The 22,791-nt window shown below is 41.0% G+C and overlaps 1 protein-coding gene across 4 annotated transcripts in view; it reads left to right on the plus strand.

The window, feature by feature from the left end:
- Positions 1 to 22,791, plus strand: part of SLC24A2 (solute carrier family 24 member 2) — a 269,093-nt gene that overhangs the window by 210,630 nt on the left and 35,672 nt on the right. For all 4 annotated transcript variants that reach the window (XM_055136391.1, XM_055136399.1, XM_055136385.1 and 1 more), the window contains 2 exons: positions 2,666 to 2,764; positions 4,605 to 4,723. In XM_055136391.1, coding sequence (XP_054992366.1) covers positions 2,666 to 2,764; positions 4,605 to 4,723 — 218 coding nt within the window. The remainder of the gene's footprint in view (positions 1 to 2,665; positions 2,765 to 4,604; positions 4,724 to 22,791) is intronic.

A 22,791-nucleotide genomic window follows, 5' to 3' on the forward strand; every position in this document is an offset into this window, starting at 1 on the left:
TTTAGAATTGAGTCTACAAGGTACTGAAACCATTCTTTATCACATATTTATCTAGTTTCCAAATAAGACTAGATCAGGAGCCAGGAAATGGTCATGTGTCCATATGCCCAGGAAACCTCCAGGAAATCCCAGTACTCCTTCTTCTGTCTTTCTTCTAATCCTTTTTCTCTCTTTTTGCATCTCTTTCTTGTGTACTTTTACTCCAACTTCTCCTAGCCCCATCTCTCTTTCTTTTCCTTATCTTTTTTAGAATTTCCCTTTGAGATCGAATAGAAACAATTTCAAAGCACCTTCCAGCATAGTGAACCTTCAGCATCTCTCAAGTGTGGACATGATGTCCATCACCTCATCCTTCTTTGCTCTTCTTGATGACACCTAGCCAAAGGTTGACCTACTTTCTTCCTTATAACTTATCCCTTGGGGCCGGAGTGATAGCACATCGGGAAGGGCGTTTGCCTTGCACACAGCCGACCTGGGTTCAATCCCCGGCATCTGATATGGTCCCCCAAGCACCGCCAGGAGTAATTCCTGAATGCAGAGCCAGGAGTAACCCCTGAGCAACGCTGGGTGTGACCCCCCAAAAAAAATTTTTTTTAATCATCCCTTCCTTCTACCTTTGACAGTGTGGAGCACAAGTATTTTCCAAAATGGAGTTTCCTAATGGAAGGCAATGGTATTAACACCAAATGCAATTAAAGGCTACTTTCTTTTGGTTCATTTATAAAGAAGGTAGGTCCCCAGAGGACTATGACTATTGAAATATATATATATATATATATATATATATATATATATAGTCTCTGAAAGGGGTTCAGTAAACCGTAACAAAGTAACAAAAGTCTAGGTTTATGATTAATGGAGCTTGCTAGCAGGAAGGGCTCTGTTCTGTGTCACTTCTACCACTGGATCAGCTGCTTCCACTCTTATTTATAGCTTCTGTCACTCTCAAGCTGTCCTACAAGTCACCAATATGACTTGCACCCATGAGGAGAGATAAGGGAATAGATTCCAACCTGCCATAATCTATTTTAGGAGGAGAAACCCTCTAAGATAAATATCTGGGGGGTTAGCTTGGTTCAGTTTGATTTTTGATCTAGCTAGAGAAATTGGATGTGATTTCCTGTTAACAACATTGCTAAAGAACCCAGTCAACGGCTAATGCCCAATGGGACGATGCTACTTTGAGGGACTCGTAATGTCTAATGCTAAACCATCGTCATTCATTTTAAAATGAGACTTCTTTGTTCCTTGAATGTCCCCCGTACAGAGAACAGGTGGGAGGTGGGAATAAAGGACTAAAGAAAGAAGACTGTGCTGTTTCACTAACCACCACTCTTTTGCATGTTTCTTTTCTGTGCTTGTTGCATGCATTTATCCATTAATTATGTTGATCAAGGGGGAAACAAAACACATTATAAAGCTGTTTATAATGATTACTTTGAGATCGTATTTTTTCCAGTACCTTTTCCTAAGAGTCTCATCACTGATAGGCATTACCCGTTGTGCTTTAATTGATCATTCTTTGCCCTAAATCCCCAAATGCAATCAACTGCTTCCTTAATGCTTTAATTGCAGCTGACTTGATGAATTTGGAAAGCGGGGAGACATGGTCTGACTCTTCAAAGCTGTGGTGTTACCTAGTGAAAATACATATTTGAAAATCACCAGAGTCAAGTCAAAACTGCGCTGGGCTTAGCAATAGTACAGCGGGTAGGACATTTGCCTTGCATGCGGCCAACCCGGGTTCAATTTCCAGAGTCCCATATGGTCCCCTGAGCACTGCCTGGAGTGATTCCTGAGTGCAGAGCCAGGAGTCAGCCCTGAGCATCACCGGGTGTGACTCAAAAAGAAAAAGAAAAAAAAAAGCCCTGGGCTTGGGACCCAAGCAATAGCACAGTGGGTAGGGCAAATAGCACATAACAAATAGCACATTTGCCTTGCATGCGGCTGACTCAGGTTTGAATCCCGGCATCCCATATGGTCCCCCGAGTACTACCATGAGTGATTCCTGAGTACAAAACCAGGAGTAATCCCTAAGCATTGCTGGGTGTGACACCAAAAAAGCCAAAAAAAAAAAAAAAGAGTCCTGAACTTCACTTTGCATTGTCAATTGCCAAACCTGAGATGAGCACTTTCTTTTAGTTTTTGGGCCATATCTGGCAAGGCTCAGGCATCACTTCTGGCTCTGCACAAAGGAATTACTCCAGACCTGCTCAGGGGACCATATAGAATGCCAGGCTCTATCCTGGGATGGGCTTGTGCAAGACAAGCACCCTATTCATCTGTGCTGTCTCTCTGGCCCCTGGGCACTTATGTAACAGAGAAAAGGCTCAGCTGCTGGATGTCAAATAGGTGGAACTTTATTAACTGTTTCAGTCTTCTAAAATTTGTAAGCCACTGAGTGGGAGGGAAGAGGTTCAAAACAGACTTTTCATCTGTGATTCGTCAGTGTGAGATCTGCAAATAGGAGTTGGACTGAAGATTTCAAGGAGGTAAGCAAGTCCCCTCCATGCAGGGCCTGGGCACTGGGTACCTGGAAAGGAACAATCAATGCTACTGTGCAGCAGAACCAAGAAAGCCCTGTGCCAACTCTGCCAGTGCTTCACATTTGCCTCGAACCTTCCTCCTCATCCTGTTTCCTTTTCACCACTTTCTCTTGCTTCAGGGAGGTTCAGAGAAAAGGCTTCCATTCTGCACAAGATTGCCAAGAAGAAATGCCAGGTGGACGAGAACGAGATGCAGAATGGGGCAGCCAATCACGTGGGTGAGTGCGGGGTGCTTTCCTACTTGTGCCTGTCTGTGCTGGAGGGCAGAGGGGAACAGAGAGGAAGGACTCGGTGGGACCCTGACTCAGTATATACACAGATCTCTGAAGCTCAGCCTCAGTGTCATGAAGAGTCCCACCTTCCCCTGGTGGGTATAGCATGAAAGGTCACCTACCCAAAAATTGACCCAAGAAGAAATGAACTGGTCCTATGAGATACTATTAGTACATAACATTGTAAGATAAATATTGTCAAATCAGTTCAATAAAAATGCATCTACCCAGGCATCTACACAAAAGAGTAGAAAATTACTTCAGTATCTAAAGAGGACACACACACACTTACCTGTCATTTGATATTTTACAGAGGTAAGAGGAATCCTTTGAAATCCTTGCCTTGCAGCCAATTTCTTATGATATTTGAATGCCACATACTTAATTGTTAACTGTTTTACTTTCCATTCCCACACTGAGTGGAGGTGCCTGTAAGAGCATACTAGCAATCAGCAATCCTAGCCTGGTCCTCTTCTGATTGTCTCCTTTTGAGCTCCTGTGTGACCAGATCATAATATTTGGGGGTTTTATTTTAACTTAGAACATGGTGTTCCTCCTTTCCTGTCTGTAACTGTAATATAGCTAATTCTAAATTCAAGCTAAATTTAACCTAATCTGGATCTATGCTAGAAAGTAAGCTTTGCCCAAGGAAATAAAATTAACTGCTGACAAAATTTAACAGTGTTGCACTCAAAATATATGAAGCTTCTTAGAAGAGTTTCTGCCTCTCTTGTTACCCCCAACTTCTAGCTCCAGGGAAATGTTTGGCCAAGAAACAGTCAAGACGATATTGAGTGTGAAAAAGAAATACTAGTTGAAAAAAAGCTAAAGTGCTAATAATAGTTACTTCTTAGAATTGGAATTATGAATTACATTATTTCTCTACCTCGTGAATTTGAACAAACTTTTAAGAAAATCTCACATCTATCTCACAGTGATTCAGTTTAAAAAAGTTGAAAAGAAAAGCTCATGTTCCCATTGTATTATAAAAACTGCAAATCCATGGGGCCTGGAGATGGCTCAGAAGACTGGAGCACATGCTTTGCATGCAGGAGCCCCAAGTTAAACCTCCAGCACTTTTTGATCTCCACGCTCCACCAGGTGTTTCCCAAAACATATTTTTAATGCAAAGCCAGGCCTGAGAGATAAGTCAATGGGTTGAGAGCATGCTTTGCTTATAGGAGGCGCAGTTTGATTCCTGACACCAAACAGGCACCACCAAAAGCAATCCCTCCAATCTGCATCACAGAGCCAGGCGTAGTAGCCCCTTACCATTTTCAGGTGTGACCCCAAGACAAAAGAATTTTAAATTCAGTGCATCCTCTGTCTTGGATATTCACTCACATCTCAATCTCAGCCTGAGATGTTCTCAATGTTTTCCTCTTCTTTCACTTCTCTCTTCTCTCTTCTCATTTCTTCTTTTCTCTTCTATCCTCTCCTCTCATCTTGCCTTGCCTCTCCTCTCCTCACCTCTTCTTTCCTCTCCCCTCTCTCTGTCTCTCTGTCTCTCTCTGTGTTCTCTCTCTCCCCAAACATATACACACATCCTCTAATTTCTATACAGCCATAAAAGGAGTAAAATACTTGGAAGCCTGTCTTCAATCAGGTCCTTTACCTAATGACTGGCAGACTTTAGACCTTCCACTAGGATGACTTTGTGCCAAGTAAAATTGTGCATGTCTTCTCTCTTGGCCGAAATTTTTGAGATCTTCTTTCCAATATGGCCCTAACCTTCATTGACTCCATTTTATCTCTTTTATGTGTGTGTGTCTAAATTTTATAACAGAAAAAATTGAGCTCCCAAACAGCACCAGTACAGAAGTTGAAATGACGACACCCAGTGATACTTCAGAACCTGTGCAAAATGGAAACCTTTCCCACACTGTTGAAGCTGCAGAAGCCCAGGTATGGCTCTTTCCCATTGGTCTTCTGAGCTCTGTTCTTAGTGATACCTTGTTCAGCACAATAGACCCCACATTCTCTTCAAAGGCACTATTTCCCAGCTCGTTGATACTAGAGAGAATCTCAGTAGTCTTTTAGTGTGTTTCCCAGTACTGACCCATGTACCCCCTCCATCAGGTGCTACAATATACTGAATGAACATACAGTCTCTTAGCCATTGTTTCTCAGGACAGAATTGCAAGACTCACATGCTTATCAACTCTCCTTGGTATATAAATGCAGATCCCAGGGGCCCAGAGCGATAGTAAAGTGGGTAGCGCATTTGCCTTCCATGTAGCCAACTTGGTTTAATCTATGGGATCCCATATGGTCCCCTGGGCATTGCCAGAAGTAATTCCTGAGTACAGAGCCAGGAGTAACCCCTGGGTAACACCAGGTATGGCCTCAAAACAAAGAAAAAGAATTCAGTTCTTAGAGGTTAACCCAGATCTCCTGATGAAATTGAATCTCTGGGAAACAGAACTTAAGGACCAGCATTTTTAATTCACTTCTCAGGTGATTCTTATTCCTTTTGTTGCTTTTTGCTTCTTTAATTCCCCTGATGATTCTTAATGCACAACAAAGCTTGATAACTGCTTTAGCTGAATTCTTTTCCTTTTAGATCAAGGTTAATATAACAGAAAAACCACATCCATTGCAATTTTTTGGTCTTTGCTCTACCTGCAGTTGAAATTAATCAGCACTCTCTGGCCCAATTCACTGTTCAGTGGTGCAATGAATAGGTAGCTGTCTGATCTAATCATTACACTACTTAACTATATATATATATATATATGTATATATATATGCATATATACATATATATAGTGCACTTATGCTAGGCACAGTACATATGTCAGCATTTTTAAGCCTCACAGCCAAATGTATTTAGTATCTTCATTTTATGTTAGAGGAAGCTAAAACTTAGTAAAATGAAGTCATTAATCAGGATTATATAATTTATAAGAAGTGATGCTGAGTGGTGGTCTCAGGGTTTTCTAAATGCACTGCAGGTACTATTTCCACTATGTGACTGTGCTTCTGAACCACAGTTGCTTAAAACGTAGAAAATTTCTCCATATCTTCCTAATCCAATGAGTCAGAATTTGTAAGGAATTGAACACCAAACATGCCTTTTAATTTGGCATTCTAAATCATGTGTCTCAAACATTAAAAGATTAAAGAGCTAATAATTTATTTATTTATTTATTTATTTATTTGCTTTTTGAGTTAGACCCAGAGATGCACAGGGGTTACTCCTAGCTCATGCACTCAGGAATTACTCCTGGCGTTACTCAGGGGACCATATGGGATGCTGGGAATCAAACCCGGGTCGGCCGTGTGCAAGACAAATGGCCTACCCACTGTGCTATTGCTCCAGCCCAGCTAGTGAATTTCTTAAGGGAGTATTTTATTTTGAAAAGTGATATAACTGTTTCTTAAGGTGAAAATGATTTACAAGATTGTAAAAGTTTATATTTTAGTAGCACAGTGCTGCCACACCACACCCATCAGCAAAACTAATATCCCTCCACCACTGTCTTTGGAACCCTTTCTATCTCCACCCCCTTGTCAACCTCAGTTCTATTGTCAGTCTAAGGCTTAGTTTTCACTGGACATTCAGCCTTGATTCATTTCATTAACACCCACATGTGAGTGAGATATTTCTCTTTGTGTTTGACTTATTTCACTTAAGATGACCTCTGTCTAGTTCCATCCATGTTATAGCCAAAATAAATAAATAAATAAATAAAGGACTATCATTTCTTAGAGCTGACTACTATTCTGGTATGTGTGTGCATATATATATTTATATATGTGATAATATATAATAATTTCTTTGTTCAGACATCTGTTTTTGGGTATCTGGACTCTGGGGTTGTTTCCAGATCTCATTTAGTATAAATAAGATTGCAATAAAAATAAGTGTGCAAGCATCTTTTCCAATTGGTGATTTTGTGTTTGGGAGAAGATACAATTGGAGTGGAATTATTAGGTATCATAAGTAGCTCTATTTTTTAACTTTTTTAATTTTGGGGCCATACCTGGTGATGCTTAGGGCTTACTCCTGGCTCAGTGCTCAGGGATTACTACTGGTGAGGCTGGGGTAGGGCGTATATGATGCCGGGGATCAAGCCTTGTGCAATTCAAGAGCCCTAATAGCCATACTATCTCTCCAGTTCTATTTTTAATATTTTTGTAAAGTCTCCAGACTATTCTCCATGAAGACTGAACCAGACAACAGTCGCACCAACAGTGAATGAGCATTCCCTTTTTCCTGCATCCCAACCAGCCCTGGTTGTTTCTAACCTCTTTCGAAATGGCCCGTAATCACTGATATGAGGCTATTTGCTCATTAACATTTTCCCTTACATTTCTCTAGGGGATCTTTTTAAAATTCATATTCTGATTTGTCATGTCTAGAGTGGGATCCCATATATGAAATTCTAGGAGCTTTCAGCTAATTCTAATGCTGGTGGTCTAAGGAACACACTTGGAGTAAACTGCCCTAGAGTTTGTGATTTATTTCATTTGACAGAATTTTCCCAGTGAGCTGAAAAGTGATAGATTGCCAAAATAGAAACCAAATCAAACTATAGACAAGTCACTCTTGCAGCACTCTCTGAGTTTATTCCAGGAGCTACTCTGCCAAAGAAGGGGAAAAAAGATTCTGTGCTTTTATTTTTTTATTTGTTTTGGTTTTGTTTGGGGACCATACCAGCAATGCTCAGGGGTTACTCTTGGCTCTGCACTCAGGGATTATTCCTGGCAGGGATGGAACCTGGTTCAGGTGTGTTCAAAGCAAGTGCCTTTGTACCATCTCTCCAGCTCCAAGTCTGCACTTCTTAGGGAAAAGCATGCTCATTTTTTTGTTGTCTGATGCCTTTAGTCCATGAAGGAATATGCAAGAACAATTTCTTCACTGAAAGGAAGTTTCTTATTCCTCTTTGTCATTATTTATCTTCTTTAGGAAGATGTTTGTTTTGATCCTTTAACCATTTTTTAATTTATTTTATTTTTTTATTTTAATTTTAACCATTTTTTAATTGGATCATTAGTTGTTTTGCTGTGGAATTGTACAGGTTCCTTATATATCTTCTTTAGGAACCCTGAACTGAATCATCTCTTTTACGTACTATAACTATTTTCTCCTCTCCCATAGAATTTCTTTTCATTGTATTGATTGCTCCGTTAGCCCCGCTTTTCATTAGTTTACACATGACAAAGTGTAACATTGAGCACCTTAAATATATGGTTGTATTTGTCTATTATACCTCAATAAATATGGGGGAAATAACTAAAAAGAGATAGGGAAACAGCAGCACCTCCTGCCCTTGTCTCCTCTGCTGCCTAGACTCTCACCCTCTTCCCAGAGCCCTGTGGTCCTTTGGCATTAGCTCAAGGGTGAGCTGGCAGAGCAGCTTATGTCCACATGCATAAGCAGCATGTGGCGGCAGGAGGCAGGCCCCAAGGACTTTTGGCTGCCCTTGGGGATGACAGTCACAGGTATGCTTCGGGCAGTCTCATCACTGCCTTTCCGTCTGTGCCCCCTTCAAAGGAGCACCTTGCTTCAGGGAAATGAGTCCCAACTGGTCCCTCTCTGAGCAAAATGTGCCCCCCAGGCATCATGCTGAGAAATGAAGAAGGTTTGTGTCCCACCCCATTCCAGCTCAAGGGCACACAGACCTCCAGAAACCTCCTTCCCAGCAGACAGGATGGCCAGGTGGTACATTCCACCCCCGCCGGGGGCACATTACATAACCTGCCTTTCCCTTCCCCATCTGTACAGTTAATAATAGTACCTGCCTTGTGAATGTTATTAGTAGAGGTGCATGAGATAAAGTACATAAAGCACTTAGCACAGTTAAATGTCTGCTGAAATGAAAAAGAATTACGTAGGCATCTGGGGATGTGGTTCAAGTGGTGGAGCACATGCCTAGTATTACAAAGCCCTGGGCTCAATCCTTGGCATCACCTGGCCTCCTAAGCACTTCTGGGTATGGCCCTAGAGCCCTCTGAATACCATTAGGCCCGAGCACCTGAGAGTCACTCTATAATTAAAGAAAAAGAAATATATAACATTTGGGGTTTCTCAAGATATGGTAAGTGTATCAATCAATAAATGTTTTTGGTAAGCAAATGATTTTGACCATATGTGGTAATGAGAGGTATACATAATGAGAGAGCCTGGCAAGCTACTGAGAGTATCCTGCCTGCACGGGCAGAGGCCTGGCTAGCTACCCGTGGCGTACTCGATATGTCAAAAAACAGTAACGATAGGGCTCATTCCCCTGACCCTGAAAGAGCCTCCAATCATTGGGAAAGACAAGTAAGGAGAGGCTGCTAAAATCTCAGGGCTGAGAGAAATAGAGACGTTACTGATGCCCACTTGAGTAAATCAGTGAACAACGGGATGACAATGATACAGTGATACAGTGATAATGAACTCTGTACAAAGTGCTCTGGGAGTCTGTAAGAAGGAGAAATTGACTCTTGCTAAGGAAAGTATGAAAGTTTCTGAAAAGAGATAACATTTGGGAGAGGTATTGATAGCTGAATAAGAGTTTGTCACTCAGAGAAAGAATAGCTGATATGTTCAAAGATACATAATATTGGGCAGAGGGAGGGGGCAGCGAATCTGTATAGGAGTAGAACGCATGCCTAGAATGTGTGGGCCCTGGTTTGATCTTCAGCACTCCATAGCCTTCTGAGCATCTCCACGTATAGCTCTAGTGGTCCCTGGTACCGCACGGCCCCAACATCACTGCATTCTTGGGCTTTTAACATTCAGTCTGTGACTCCCAGTGAGAAACCCAGTGGAGCTAGAGAGTTGAAGTGTAAGGTGTGGAGTGGAGAGAAATCTACTAGGCAAGGCAAACTGGGCCAAGGTTTTTGAAAAATTCAATCAGAAAAATTTTGTCTTTGTGTCCTGTGCCAGGCAACAGAGAGGCCTATGTGTCTTAGCATGAAAAAGGCAACTACAGACCAGTACAGCTGGCCACAAGGACCATGAAGATGATGGTAGAGGGAGAAGGCCCTTAAGGTAGATTAGGGATGACTTCCCTAAGGAATGGCCTCTGAGCTGTGGCTAAGCCAGAAGAAGAAGTCGGCCAAGGAGAACAGCCCTCACAAGGCAGAAACGAACAGAAAGATGGTATGGCTGAGAATGGTAGCATAGAGCTGAGAGACCCAGCACCAGAATGTCACTATCCCTCCACTATGATCCGATGTCCCTCCATGCCCTCACCCCACCCTACAACCTCAGTCTCTTTTAGAGTATTCCAGAAGGTCCCAAAGTAGAAGATGACTGGATGCAAAGCAGTAAGAGACTGTTGGTTCAAGGATCGCCAAATGCTGGTGCTTAGCTGAATCTGGCCTTCAGCCTGTTTTTGTCCGACCCAGGAGACATGAATGCTTTTACATTTTTAAAGGTTTATAAGAAAAGCAGCAGCAACATATGTGACAGAGACCATATGGGCCACAAAGCCTAAAATATTTACTATCTGGCCCTTTACAGGAAAAGTTTGCCCACCCCTAGTTTACACCATCTGCAGTTTTAAAAAAAGAAAAAGAAAAGCGGAAAGAATAAGGAAGCTCCTCGTGTGTTAATATAGAATGAGCGTCAGTATATGTTCTTAAGTGAAAAAGGCAACGAGCCAGATTGTATCCAGTATACTATATTTGGGGGGGAGGGGGAATTAATGAGTGAGGGATACAAATAAGCATTTGCTCGGGGTGCTGGTAACTCCTGGGGGAGCCTGGGGACAGGAAACTGGGGTGAGCGGGAGGCTTTTCCGTGTGCAGGCTTCTCTGGCTTTGGGTTTTGCACCATTTACTACTGCAATAGTAAGTGCAACAGCTACTCTTAATAAATGCAATAAAAATGTCATGAAATACAGTAAAAATTAAACTGGGTTAAATTAGAATAGAAGCAGCATATGCTTATTGTTTTTAAACAGACTCTAGCGGTGTTTCTGAACACAGAGTTCAAATTCGAGATCTGCATACACTTCCCAGCTGTGTGACTTAGGAAGCTACTTGGTTCTCTGTTTTCCTCTGGTCTTCAACAAGGTTTAAGACAGGAAGACAGAACCTGTTTGTAGCACTATTGGGAGACTGGCATCGTGGAGCAGTACTGAACAAAGCTATTTTTTAAAAACATTTTCACTTAGGTTTTCGAATTTGCAATAATGTTACTCATATTTTCCATGAATATACCATTCCAACACCACATCCCCTCCAGAGAGTTTGCTTCCTTCCACCATTGTCCTGAGAACGCTCCCGATACCCACCCATGTGAGTTCAGTTCTATGGATAAAACCTTCCCTTCTGATGAGTTTCGCCATTTGTGTTCCCTTGTTGTGTTATTTTTTATGTCACATTTGGAATAGATCTCTCTTTTTAGTTGGTCGAGGTGGTGACACCTACACACACTGGTGAATAAAACTAAGTCTTGGAATTCCACAAAGTTGCAAATCAATGATAAATTGATAAAGAAAAAGTTTTTTGAAAACCTTGTCTCTTTTAAAGGTATGTAAATTTTAAAAATAACATTATGAATAATTTTGTGTTGATGCATTGTAAGTTTTACATGAAAGAGAGAAATCCCACAGATGGAAAATTTACTGAGTGAAGAGAGTTAAGAAAAATTTAAGGAGAGATCTAAGTAGGTCTACAGTAGTATAAGTGTGTTTTATGACAAGAAAGAGGATATTTGCCAAATGTTATACAACATTATAGTATATATACTGCTTAAAATGTCTTCATCAATTAATCAATCACAATCACAATATCCCGTTAATCACCGATTTCTCGGGCGGGCTCAGTAACATCTCATTTTGTCCTTTCCCTGAGATCTTAGAAGTCTATTTCGACTTGGCCCTCCTAACGATGTTGCACTGGGGGCTCTTCAGGGTCATGGGAATGAGATTCAGCTTGTTACTGGATTTTGCATATGAATACACCATGGGGAGCTTGCAAGGCTGTCCCATGTGGGCAGGAAACTCTCAGACGCTTCTGAGAGCTTGCTTTTAAGTCTCTCTCTGGATGTTGGCCATTGATGGGATTACACACACCTGGGTTCCCCTGCCGGTACCTTCATGCATGAGGCCTGTCCGAACGTGTAGAGAGGAGCCTCCAGCATGGCTGCAGCTAGGTTCCCGTGGTCTTTGGCCGCCGGGAGCTCTTCTCGGGGTGGGGAGGGAAGCTGGAGCCCGTCCCCTCCAATGGGCCCCGGGGAAGACAGCCAGGCGTGCAGGCAAGAGACTCTCTGCATCACTCTCTTCTGAGAGCTTGCTTTTAAGTCTCTCTCTGGATGTTGGCCATTGATGGGATCACACACACCTGGGTTCCTCTGCTGGTACCTTCATGCATGAGAGAGTCTCATGCCCGCACTCATAGAGTCTCATTTGATAGATCTGCTGTGACTCTTATGGACTTTCCTTTGTATATAAACTCCCTTTTTTTATCCTACTCTTCATTTCTGCTTGTAGTTTTCTCATTTCAGCGTTAATGCTTTCTTGTGCTTTGCTAACTGCTTCTGCCACCTCTTCTTTGGGTTCATTAAACATATCACAGTGGTGTCACCGAAGTCATTGTCTGACAATTTACTGAGCTGGTTAGTGCTAATTGAGCTTTCTGTGTTACTGTTTTCACTCAATGAGCTTGGAGGGCTTCTATGTATCTTCCCCATTTGGATTTCTTGTACACCTACTGTGCTGAAGGTGAATTTTGTAGTTGGCTCCTTTGGGATGCTCTGAGGAGACTCAGTCAAATGGTTCAGTAGATGTTGAGCTGGGCCTGTTGAAATGGTAGAAGTTGGGTATGGAGACTGCAGATTAATCTCACCTGAGACTGTGGCAGAGAGCAGTGGGTTAGCAACTGTGGAGCTGGGCCTGTTGAATGACAGGTGCTAGGCATGGAGGCTATTGGGGCTAGCAAAACTTTTAAATAATGACTAAACAATCCAGACGATAAAGCTTTTCAGGGATTCACAAGGTGGGCAATACCTTGCCCTGGAAGAATGCTAGAATGATCCAAGAGGCAGTTGTAGTAAGTGTAATTGGGAGTGGGGCATGTTTCTGTAGGAGGCTTGGGTTGGAGCCCCAGGCACAGAGCAGGAAGAGCCCTCAAGCATTTCCAGTGTCACACACACACACGCACGCACGCACGCACGCACGCACGCACGCACGCACGCACGGTAGATTTCCAGGGTGGCTCTGCATGACTCTTTGTTGAAGGAAGCAGTAAGCCAAAAAGTTTGGGAAGCTCTGCCTAAGACCAAGTATTGGCTGCAATATGAATAACAGTAGCTAGATTTGAGAGCTGTTTTTCAGCAGAATTGAGAAGGTTTGGTCATTCACTGGTGACAGAGAGTGAAGAAGAGAAAGTTGTAAAGAAGGCTGGATTTCCATGCTGGAAAGACCAGGTACTGGGATAAATTAAGGTTATAACTTCAGAATGAGAAAAAAGAGAGAGGTGAAATTGGAATGCTCACCCCCTAAGGTACACTTTCACAGGCATGCTTCTGTGTCTTTTTATCATGCTAGTGTACCTTTCCTTCCCAGTGGGAATCTTATCAAGCTGCATGAGGAATGAGGTGCATATCCCACCATTATTAATGGAAACTGCGAGCCCCTTGCACCATGCACACATCACTAGCATTCTCCAGAGAGAGCAGCCTGTCTCCTGTAATTAACCTGCTGTTTTTAAAAACCCTGTTTACAAGTGAACTAATTTTACACTGACACCTCATCTCTCTGAGAGCTTTCTTCAGCACAGACTTTATACTTGTAATGACGAACATTTTTTAAATATCCTCTTTCACAGAGGAAGCCCCATTGTGGGAGGTTATTATTTTTTCTTTCTTTCTTTCTATCTTTTTTTGATTTGTGCTTGATTTTGGGTGGTTTTTGTTCCTTTGCTTTTGTTTGCTTTTGCTGGCAGCAAAAATAATTTTTGTGAAAGAAATAAATGAATTGACTTTTTAAAAACAGGTCAGTGCTAATTATTTTCTCCTAATGATTGCTGGCTGGAGTGATAGCACAGCGGGTAGGGCGTCTGTTTGCCTTGCGTGCAGCTGACCCGGGTCCGATTCCTCCGTCCCTCTCAGAGAGCCCAGCAAGCTACTGAGAGTATTCCGCATGGTGGAGCCTGGCAAGCTACCCGTGGCTTATTTGATATGCCAAAAACAGTAACAACAAGTCTCACAATGAAGACGTTACTGGTGCCTGCTCGAGAAAATCGATGAACAATGGGAGGACGGTGCTACAGTGCTACAATGGTTGCTGGCATAATGCCACTGATTCTAGATACAAGAGCCGAACCTACCAACCTTCCCATATTCAGGACTGAGAATTTATCCAGATTTGAAAAACAATTCAAATATTTTTCTCTCACCTAGAAACCATCATTTTCTTACGCTTCAGTTTTACCAGTCTAGACAGCAGCCAGATGCTTGCATCGCCTGGCATGCTGCATGGACCACCTGCCTCACTGCCTCGTGGTCCTCCTGCAGGGTACATCTTAACACGTTAAGAAAATGCCTACGGGGGAGAGGAAGGAAGGCAAAATTTCTTGAAAATTTGTTAAATTCTAAAATATGTAAAACCTATTTTTTATAGTGTCCTACATTCTCAGATATGGCTTTTTATGAGCTTTGATATGACTTCTTATATAACTTTTTATGTGCTATAGCTTTTATTTCATCTCCAAGTCAATGGAGATTATAAGTGAATCAGAACTTTCTCTGATTTGGTTATCAGTTGCTTTAATGTGCCAGTAGAAAAATGATTTATGTAAAGGAAAAGAATATATGTACACGTACATATATATACACACACTAACATCGGCACACATATGAGATGAGATGATAGATACAGTTGAGAAAAGTAATGATGCATAATTAGAAATATAGAGGCAGACACAAATATTAAAAAGTATAAAAAGTAAGCTTTTTTTTCCACTTTCTCACTTTGTAACTTAAGTAATTTGCTATTCAAGTCACCTGACCTTGAATCCTTCCTTTCTCACTTTGGAAATTTAGATTTAAATCTGGTGTATTTACAAGGTCAGCATCCTAATCACTGTACTATTTCTCTGCCTCCTAACCCCCACCCTGAATTTTTTTAAGTGGAGAGAGATGTATTTGTAGAGGTGTACTCATCCTGCAAAGAATAAAGGTGACTTTGGAGAATGGTGAAAAAAAAAATCTGTTGTATTTATTACTAGTGTTTAGTTGATCTCAATCTACTGAGAAGATATTTTAAGATACACTTCTATAAATTTTCATAATGCTGATAAAAATGTTAGGGAAGAGAAGGGAACACTACAACGGTGTTAAAGGAAAGTGGTCACCCTGCATAAGGACTAGGTGCTGAAAGGAGGAAAAGTGACATGCAGAATATGCTATCAGTAACAGTATGATGAGCCACAGTGCCCAAAAAGAAGAAACGAAAAAGTGCCTGCCACAAAGGCAGACTAGGGGCCAAGGGAAATTGGGAATATTGGTGGAGAGAAGTGGACACTGGTTAAGGGATTGCTGTTTGAACATTATACACCTGAAAACCAGTCAGTTTTCTTGTTCATGATGATTAAATAAAATAATTTTTTAAACAGGGGAAATGTTAGGGTATTACATGATTAAGTAAATGATATATAGGGAAAGATGATAGATGTTATTATCATTTTTCTTTTAAAAAATAAATATATAAAGGTAGCTTTACTATAAAATTTGGCTCTCTGAGGAAAGGGGGAAAACATCATTATAAAAGGCATCACTTCCTGGTGAAGGGATGGGTGTTTGATGATTGTATGACCGAAACTCAAACATGAAAGCTGTGTAACTGTCCCTCACAGTGAATAAAAAAAAAGGGGTAGGGGAAAATAATAAAATTAAATAAAATTAATATTCTGAATTTTTTTAAAAGTAATGTGGAGTTCATGCCCAATTCAATCAGCTTAATCAATGGCTGAATAAATAGCAGTACTCCTACATAATAATAAAATTTTTAAAATAAATAAAATAAAATAAAAGACAGCACTTCGTTACAGATTGTTGCTGTTTAAAGTTATAGCTATGAGGGGCTGGAGCGATAGCACAATGGGTAGGGCTTTTGCCTTGCACACGGCCGACCCGGGTTCGATTCCCAGCATCCCATATGGTCCCCCGAGCACCACCAGGACTAATTCCTGAGTGCATGAGCCAGGAGTAACCCCTGTACATCACCAGGTGTGACCCAAAAAGCAAAAAAAAAATTAAAAATAAATAAATAAAGTTACAGCTGTGATTTTAGAACCCTTTCGGAAACTTCATAATAGGCAGTGGTCAAAAACATTAGCACTGGCAGGACTTCCAAGATTATCTAAACAGATGGTACTTAGAATTCACGTGATATCTTTCTTCCTAAAATATTACTTTTAGTTAAAATATATATTTTTATAGATTTAACAGAGGCCTTCGGAATCTCAAACCAAATTCAAAGTCAAATTCAAAGAGAAAGCACATTTTCTAATAATTAAAGTATAAGAACCAGGACCATTGTGTTGAAAGTTTAAAACAGCCAATACCCCACTAAGCCCTATTAAGGAGAGAATTTATTCTCTTGGAACACAGTAAAACATAGCAAGATTCTGGCACAGAAGGAAAGGTGAAAGGTGAGGATATGTCTCTGTGTCTGACACTGCTAGACCACAAGAGCAATCCTGGAAAGAAAGGTGAAGCCCTGAGCCAGTGAGTTGGTCTGGGGTTAAGACACTTGCCTTGGGTGCTTTTGTTTCTGATTTTATCCCAGACACCATATATGGTCCCTGCTGGTTGTAGCCTAAAGAAAAACAAAGAGGAAGGAAGGAAGGAAGGAAGGAAGGAAGGAAGGAAGGAAGGAAGGAAGGAAGGAAGGAAGGAAGGAAGGAAGGAAGGAAGGAAGGAAGGAAGGAAGGAAGGAAGGAAGGAAGGAAGGAAGGAAGGAAGGAAGGAAGGAAGGAAGGAAGGAAAGCTTGGAAGGGAGGGAGGATGGAGGGAGGCGGAGGGGGAGGGACTAAGGAAATAGCGGAAAAGAAAAAGATATTGGAATGTTCTTCATCTGATGAGTGTTCATCAATCTAGATTTTTCAAAACCCAAGCCATGTTGGTCCTATGATTGCCTTGGAAAAGAAACCTATTGTAGTAGAGGAAACCTAATACAAATGATAAAATTAAACAGTAAAGGTAGAAATTTTAGTGCTTTACTCTGGACCTTAGGACATGGGTTCCATTTTAGAGTAAATAATAAATGTCTTTCAACAAGAACATTTTTTAAAATTTAACATCATGGTTTACAATACTGTTGATATCAGTATTTAACAAATACAATGTTGCTACATCACACCTATGACCAAAGACTCAGTACCCTTTCACACTGTCCCCTCTCATCTCCACCCTCCACTTAAATTCAGTTCTATAGATAAACTGTCAGGGTCTGTCATCATTGGTCATTATTGATTTCCTCATGTTTTTTAAATTTTTTTATTATTGAATCACCATGTGGAAAATTGCAATGCTTTCAGGCTTAAGTCTCAGTTATACAATGCTGAAACACATATTTCGCCACCAAAACAAACCCCAGTATACCTCCCATCCCTTTCCCCACCCACCTGTGTAACTGATAAATTTCACTTTACTTTCTCTTTACTTTGGTTACATTTAATATTTCAACAAGAAACTCACTATTATTATTAGGAGTTCCCCACTAGAGACAGACTTGCTGTCGAGAGATATGAGGCAGCGATTGTGGCCGCACAATTTTGGATTTCTGTATTTTAGCAACTAAGTCCAGGGAAATTTCTTCCAGAAATTGGATCATTGCGAGCTTGTATCTCTCATTAGTAGTCCTCATAATATGGTGGTTGCCACACCCTTCCCCCCCAGCAATGAAAAAGCGAGAGAGAAAAGCCTTTCCCCTCCAGGGCAGGCATGGGGCCGCAGCTTAGTTATCAGTCTGGAGACATTCTGCAAGGAGCTGCCGGTACCAAAGGGATTATAATTGCCAGCAGCCGCTGCGTTCTGAGATTGGTTTCTGTGCCTCTGGGATAATGGACGCCCAGGGGTGGCAGAGCCATTCCTGAGCATATATTTTGTATATCAGGAAAGCTCAAGCGGCTGCATAAGCAGCCACGCGATTTGGAGGTATCCCATTCCCGCACACTGGAGCCGTGTTAGTAGCTGCGCAGTGTCGCCGGGGCTCCATCAGGAGAAGGCGTGCCAGCTGTTCCTTCTCCGTCTGGACCCCCAGTGTTGTTGGCCAGGTCTGGGGTCCCGAGCAATCTCCAGCCAGCAGTGCCCACTGGAGCGGCCCTCCTCATGATATTTTTAAAGAAATATTTAAATCTAGTTCTGTGTATGGTAATATGCACAATATTTGTCAACTGCTTGAGGTGCAATCAGAGGCCTTATGAACAAATCTTAAAATGAAATTGTTCTAGGGGCCACAGTGATAGTACGGCAGGTTGGGTGCTTGCCTTGTACATGGTCAACTTAAGTTTGACCAAGTTTGATTGCCAGCACCACTATAGTCCCTCAGTTCCACAAAATGTGATCCCTGAATGCAGAGCTAGGAGTAAACCTTGAGCACTGTCAGGTGTGAACCAAACACCAAAGAAACAGAAACAAATAAAAGTAAAATAGATATAAACACAACTTGAGATTCTGCTAAAATTTGAACATTGACAAAGTTATAAATTCACTGTGAATCTCAGTTTTAATAACACTACTGTGTGCTTTCTAAAGGAGTTTGTCTAATGTTTACTAATAATTCATATAAGATACATTTAAGGACTGATTATTAATGAAAAGGGAAAAACTTGCTCAATTAACACCTGATAAAAAATGTTAACAATATTACCATTGCTCTGAGTAATTTTAATTGAATTGTTGTAAAAGATGAGAATTATATTTTAACTATTTCTTATGATTCTCTGATAGCCTTTATACTGACAAATCTTTCATGATATGAATCAGCAAGATTTACAAGGCCCCTAGAACCATACAAAAACCAATTTATAATGGTAATACAGAAAGAAATTCATCTTGTCCATAGATTGCACCTCAGAATAATGTGGGCAAAATGCAAAGTGAAGGAAAGCAATTGCATTTCTCCAGACTCTCCAAATGTCATTTTACATTATAATAAAATGGTTTCTCAGCTTCTTGGAAAATTTAAGTCCAGACAGCTTCATCACTCCCAGAAAAAATATTTTGAAACTTTGGTTCAATCCAAAGTCATATAGAAACAGATTAAATTTTTTTAGGTTGCAATTGCTGAATGAAACCTTATCATTTTGTGTTTAGTATACTAAATCCTTGATGCTAAGTTTCTTATATTTTTCCAATCAATATGTAAAACAAACATAAGATGCTTTTATAAACAGAGTGAATTATTCCCTATAAATATTTATCACTTTTTAAAAATATAGGTTTGCTGGATCAGAGATAATACAGTGGATAGGGCACTGATCTTGCACATAGCCAACATGGACTCTATCCCCTGCACCCTAAATGGTTTCCTGAGCGCAGAGCTGGTAATAATTCCTTAACACCACGAGGTGTGGTCCAAAAACAAACAAACAAACAAAATGGCTTGCTATTTAAGTGTTAGTTCTGATGGTTCATCATCATCATCATCCCATTGATCATAGAATTTCTCGAGTGGTCTCAGTAACGTCTCCATTCGTCCTAGCCCTGAGATTTTAGAAGCCTCTCTTTACTCGTCCTTTCCAATGGTGCTGAATTGGAGGCTCTTTCAGGATCAGGAGAATGAGACCCATCATTGTTACTGGTTTTGGCATATGAATATGCCATGGGGAGTTTGCAAGGCTCTCCCATGTGGGCAGGAAACTCTTGGCAGCTTGCCAGGCTCTTCCAGAGAAAGAAATAGGCTATCAGATGTCACTTTCGGGAGCTTGGTTTTAAAGTCTCTGAATGTTGGCCATTGGTGGGATTACATGGTGCTGGGGGCAGTCCCTGAGAGTGACCTACTAGCTACTGGAAGATGGAGAATCTGGGCAGAAGAGGCCCAGTCCCGATCCGAGCAGGCTTGGAGGTCTCAGCCCCGGGTTCCACGCACTTGGGTTCCTCTGCCAGTTCATTCATGCATGAGGCTCATCCAAATGTGTGGAGAGGGGCCTTGAGCACAGCTGTGGCTAGGCTCCGGAGTTCTTCAGTCGCAGAAGCTGTGCTCGGGGTGGGGATGGAAACTGAAGCCCACCCCGCCTAGGGGCCCCGGGGAAGACAGTCAGGCTCGGGGACAAGAGACTCTGCCTGATGGTTCATAGAGAAGGGAATCCAAATATCTCAAGTGGTGACCCCTTCCAAAAACAGATGCTTTTTTTTTTTTAAGTTTTGGAGCCACACCTGGCAATGCTCAGGAGTTATTCCTGGCTCTGCACTCAGGAATTACTCTGGGGATGTTTGGGGACTATATAGAATGCCAAGGTTCAAGCCTAGGTTGGTCTTATGCCGGGCAGGCAGCTTACCTTCTGTACTGTCTCTCCGGCCCCCATATTTGCTTTTGATATTTCTTCTGACCAATCTCTTGAGAGACATGTAATAGAAACATGGAAAATAAAGAGTGAAGAAAATGGGTGTTGTTGATATTTTAAAAATACAGATGTATGGGGCTGGAGCGATAGCACAGCAAGTAGGTGTTTGCCTTTCACGCAGCTGACCCGGGTTCAATTCCCAGCATCCCATATGGTCTCCCAAGCACCACCAGGAGTAATTCCTGAGTGAAGAGCCAGGAGTAACCCCTGTGCATCACCAGGTGTGACCCAAAAAGCAAATAAATAAATATAAAAATACAGATGTGACAACATTATAAACTTAGAGTGAAGATAGATTTTTCTTAAGATGGTAAAGAATAAATGGAGAAAATGGTCATTAAAAATAAATAACAGGGGGGTTGGGGGTGGGGGGTGAGAGGTATACTGGGTTTTATTTATTTTGGTGGTGGAATATGGGCACTGGTGAAAGAACAGGTGTTTGAACATTGTATAACTGAGACATAAGCCTGAGAACTTTGTCACTTTCCACATGGTGATTCAATAAAATAAATTTTAAAAATAAAGAAAAAAGAAATAAAAATAAAAATAAATTACAGTGAGTAAACAAAATCTGGAGCAATAGCACAGTGGGTAGGACATTTGCCTTGCACTCTGGCCGATCCGGGCTCAATTCCTCCACCCCTCTTGGAGAGCCCAGCAAGCTACCAAGAGTATCTTGCCCACACAGCAAAGCCTGGCAAGCTACCCATGGCATATTCAATATGCCAAAAACAGTAACAAAAAATCTCACAATGGAGACGTTACTGGTGCCTGCTTGAGCAAATCGATGAGCAACAGGATCAGTGACAGTAACAGTGACAGTGAAACATAATCTATTTCAAAGCTTAAAAAAGATCTATGCATAGCACTCTTTTAATAAGATAAATATTCGTGTGTTCAGATTATTTCTCTGCTTGAAGTACCATAACAAAATATCTCAGACGAGGTGGCTTAAACAACAAAAATTTATTTTCTCATAGCCTCATGTTAGATTGTTCTGGCCAACTTACTTTCAGACAAGAGCTTTTTAACTGGCCTACAAATTTTCTAGCTGTAGAAAGTTTCTCATATATCTTTTCCCCTTTTCTCATATATCCTCACTGGCTTTTCCTTGGCATTCATGTATAGTAGAGGTGGTTGAAAGTAAAAGTAATCTCTGGTGTCTCTCCTGATAAATTCTAGAAAACCTATCTGATTACGTCCCATGCATTTAAACTTATTTAACCAAAACTGCTTCCTTCAAGGTATCTGCTTTTGATCTCTAACGTAATCAAACTTTATCATGAATTTAGTGGGGTAAACAAAGATTCTTCCCTTCAGACTAGTAAGGACTAAGGTTGAATAACTAAGAATGAATAACCCAACTTTTCCAAGTTTGTCACCCTGATTTTCCAGGGCACACAGATTTTCATCTTCGGTGTTATCCTTTTTCATTCCCATTCAAAAGGAAAAAGCTGATGGCCAGTGAAGCTTTCCTTAGGCATGGCACTCTTAGTTGTTCTATCCCTGTGTCCTTTCAAACACCTTGTTTGGCAAATCCATAATTATAATTTGAAGGTCCCCAAAATTTATTTTCCCATGTGAAGCTGTGTAGCATGCAGATTTTGAGTTAAGGTCTCTGGATGTGTGGGAGCAAAATAACCCCCAATCCAGAAGTGAATGTTCTTATGAGTCAGTCCTCCCATATCCTTGTTTCAAATGTGATGTTCTATTTCTGTAACAGATATAATAATGGCTACTGATATGTTGATCCCACTAATTGGCCAATCAGTGTAAGAGAGAAATAGAGATGGATGAAACACTTTCTTTCCTGAGCCAGCTGGTATTTCAGGTGGGCGTTTATAATTAAATTCTGTTGTTCAAGTGATCAGGTCAGGATATTTTGTAATTGCAACCCAAGCCCACTATTTACACAGATCACATAGATATGTTTGGTTTTTTTTTGTTTTTAAGATCTCATTTTTAAATAGATTTTCTTTGTGCCAAAGAAGCAGTATGATTTAAACTTACACAATGGAGCATACTCTATGAAATGTTTCCTGAAAAGCACCTCCAGCTTGCCAAATAATTGTTGATTTCAGAGCCTTTCAGTCTATTAAAGTGTGGCTCTACATTTTTTGGTAATTTTACCTTTGAGAGTTCTGACTCTACTATTGTTTTTAGCTCTTCAAAAAAAATGCAGAATCAAGGTGTCACAATATTGTGAATTGCACCGTCTGCTTGGAAGGCTTTGTGTCTGAGAAAAAAGACTACTTGCAGCCGACTGAAATAAAATAGCATTTTCTCCTCCAGGCTCTGCAGTTTTCCCTTTCATCTTGTTTACAAAGGCTTTCTATTTATTCATATTACCTAAGAGAAAAGTAAATTAGCTTGTTGACATCACTATAGTTATAAATGTTCAGTAAATGTTAGATGTGTGGACAAATGGAGAAACAAAATTATTGCCTTTCCTACTTTCA

Source organism: Sorex araneus, chromosome 1 (genome assembly GCF_027595985.1).
Source record: "Sorex araneus isolate mSorAra2 chromosome 1, mSorAra2.pri, whole genome shotgun sequence".
NCBI classification, from domain to species: domain Eukaryota; kingdom Metazoa; phylum Chordata; class Mammalia; order Eulipotyphla; family Soricidae; genus Sorex; species Sorex araneus.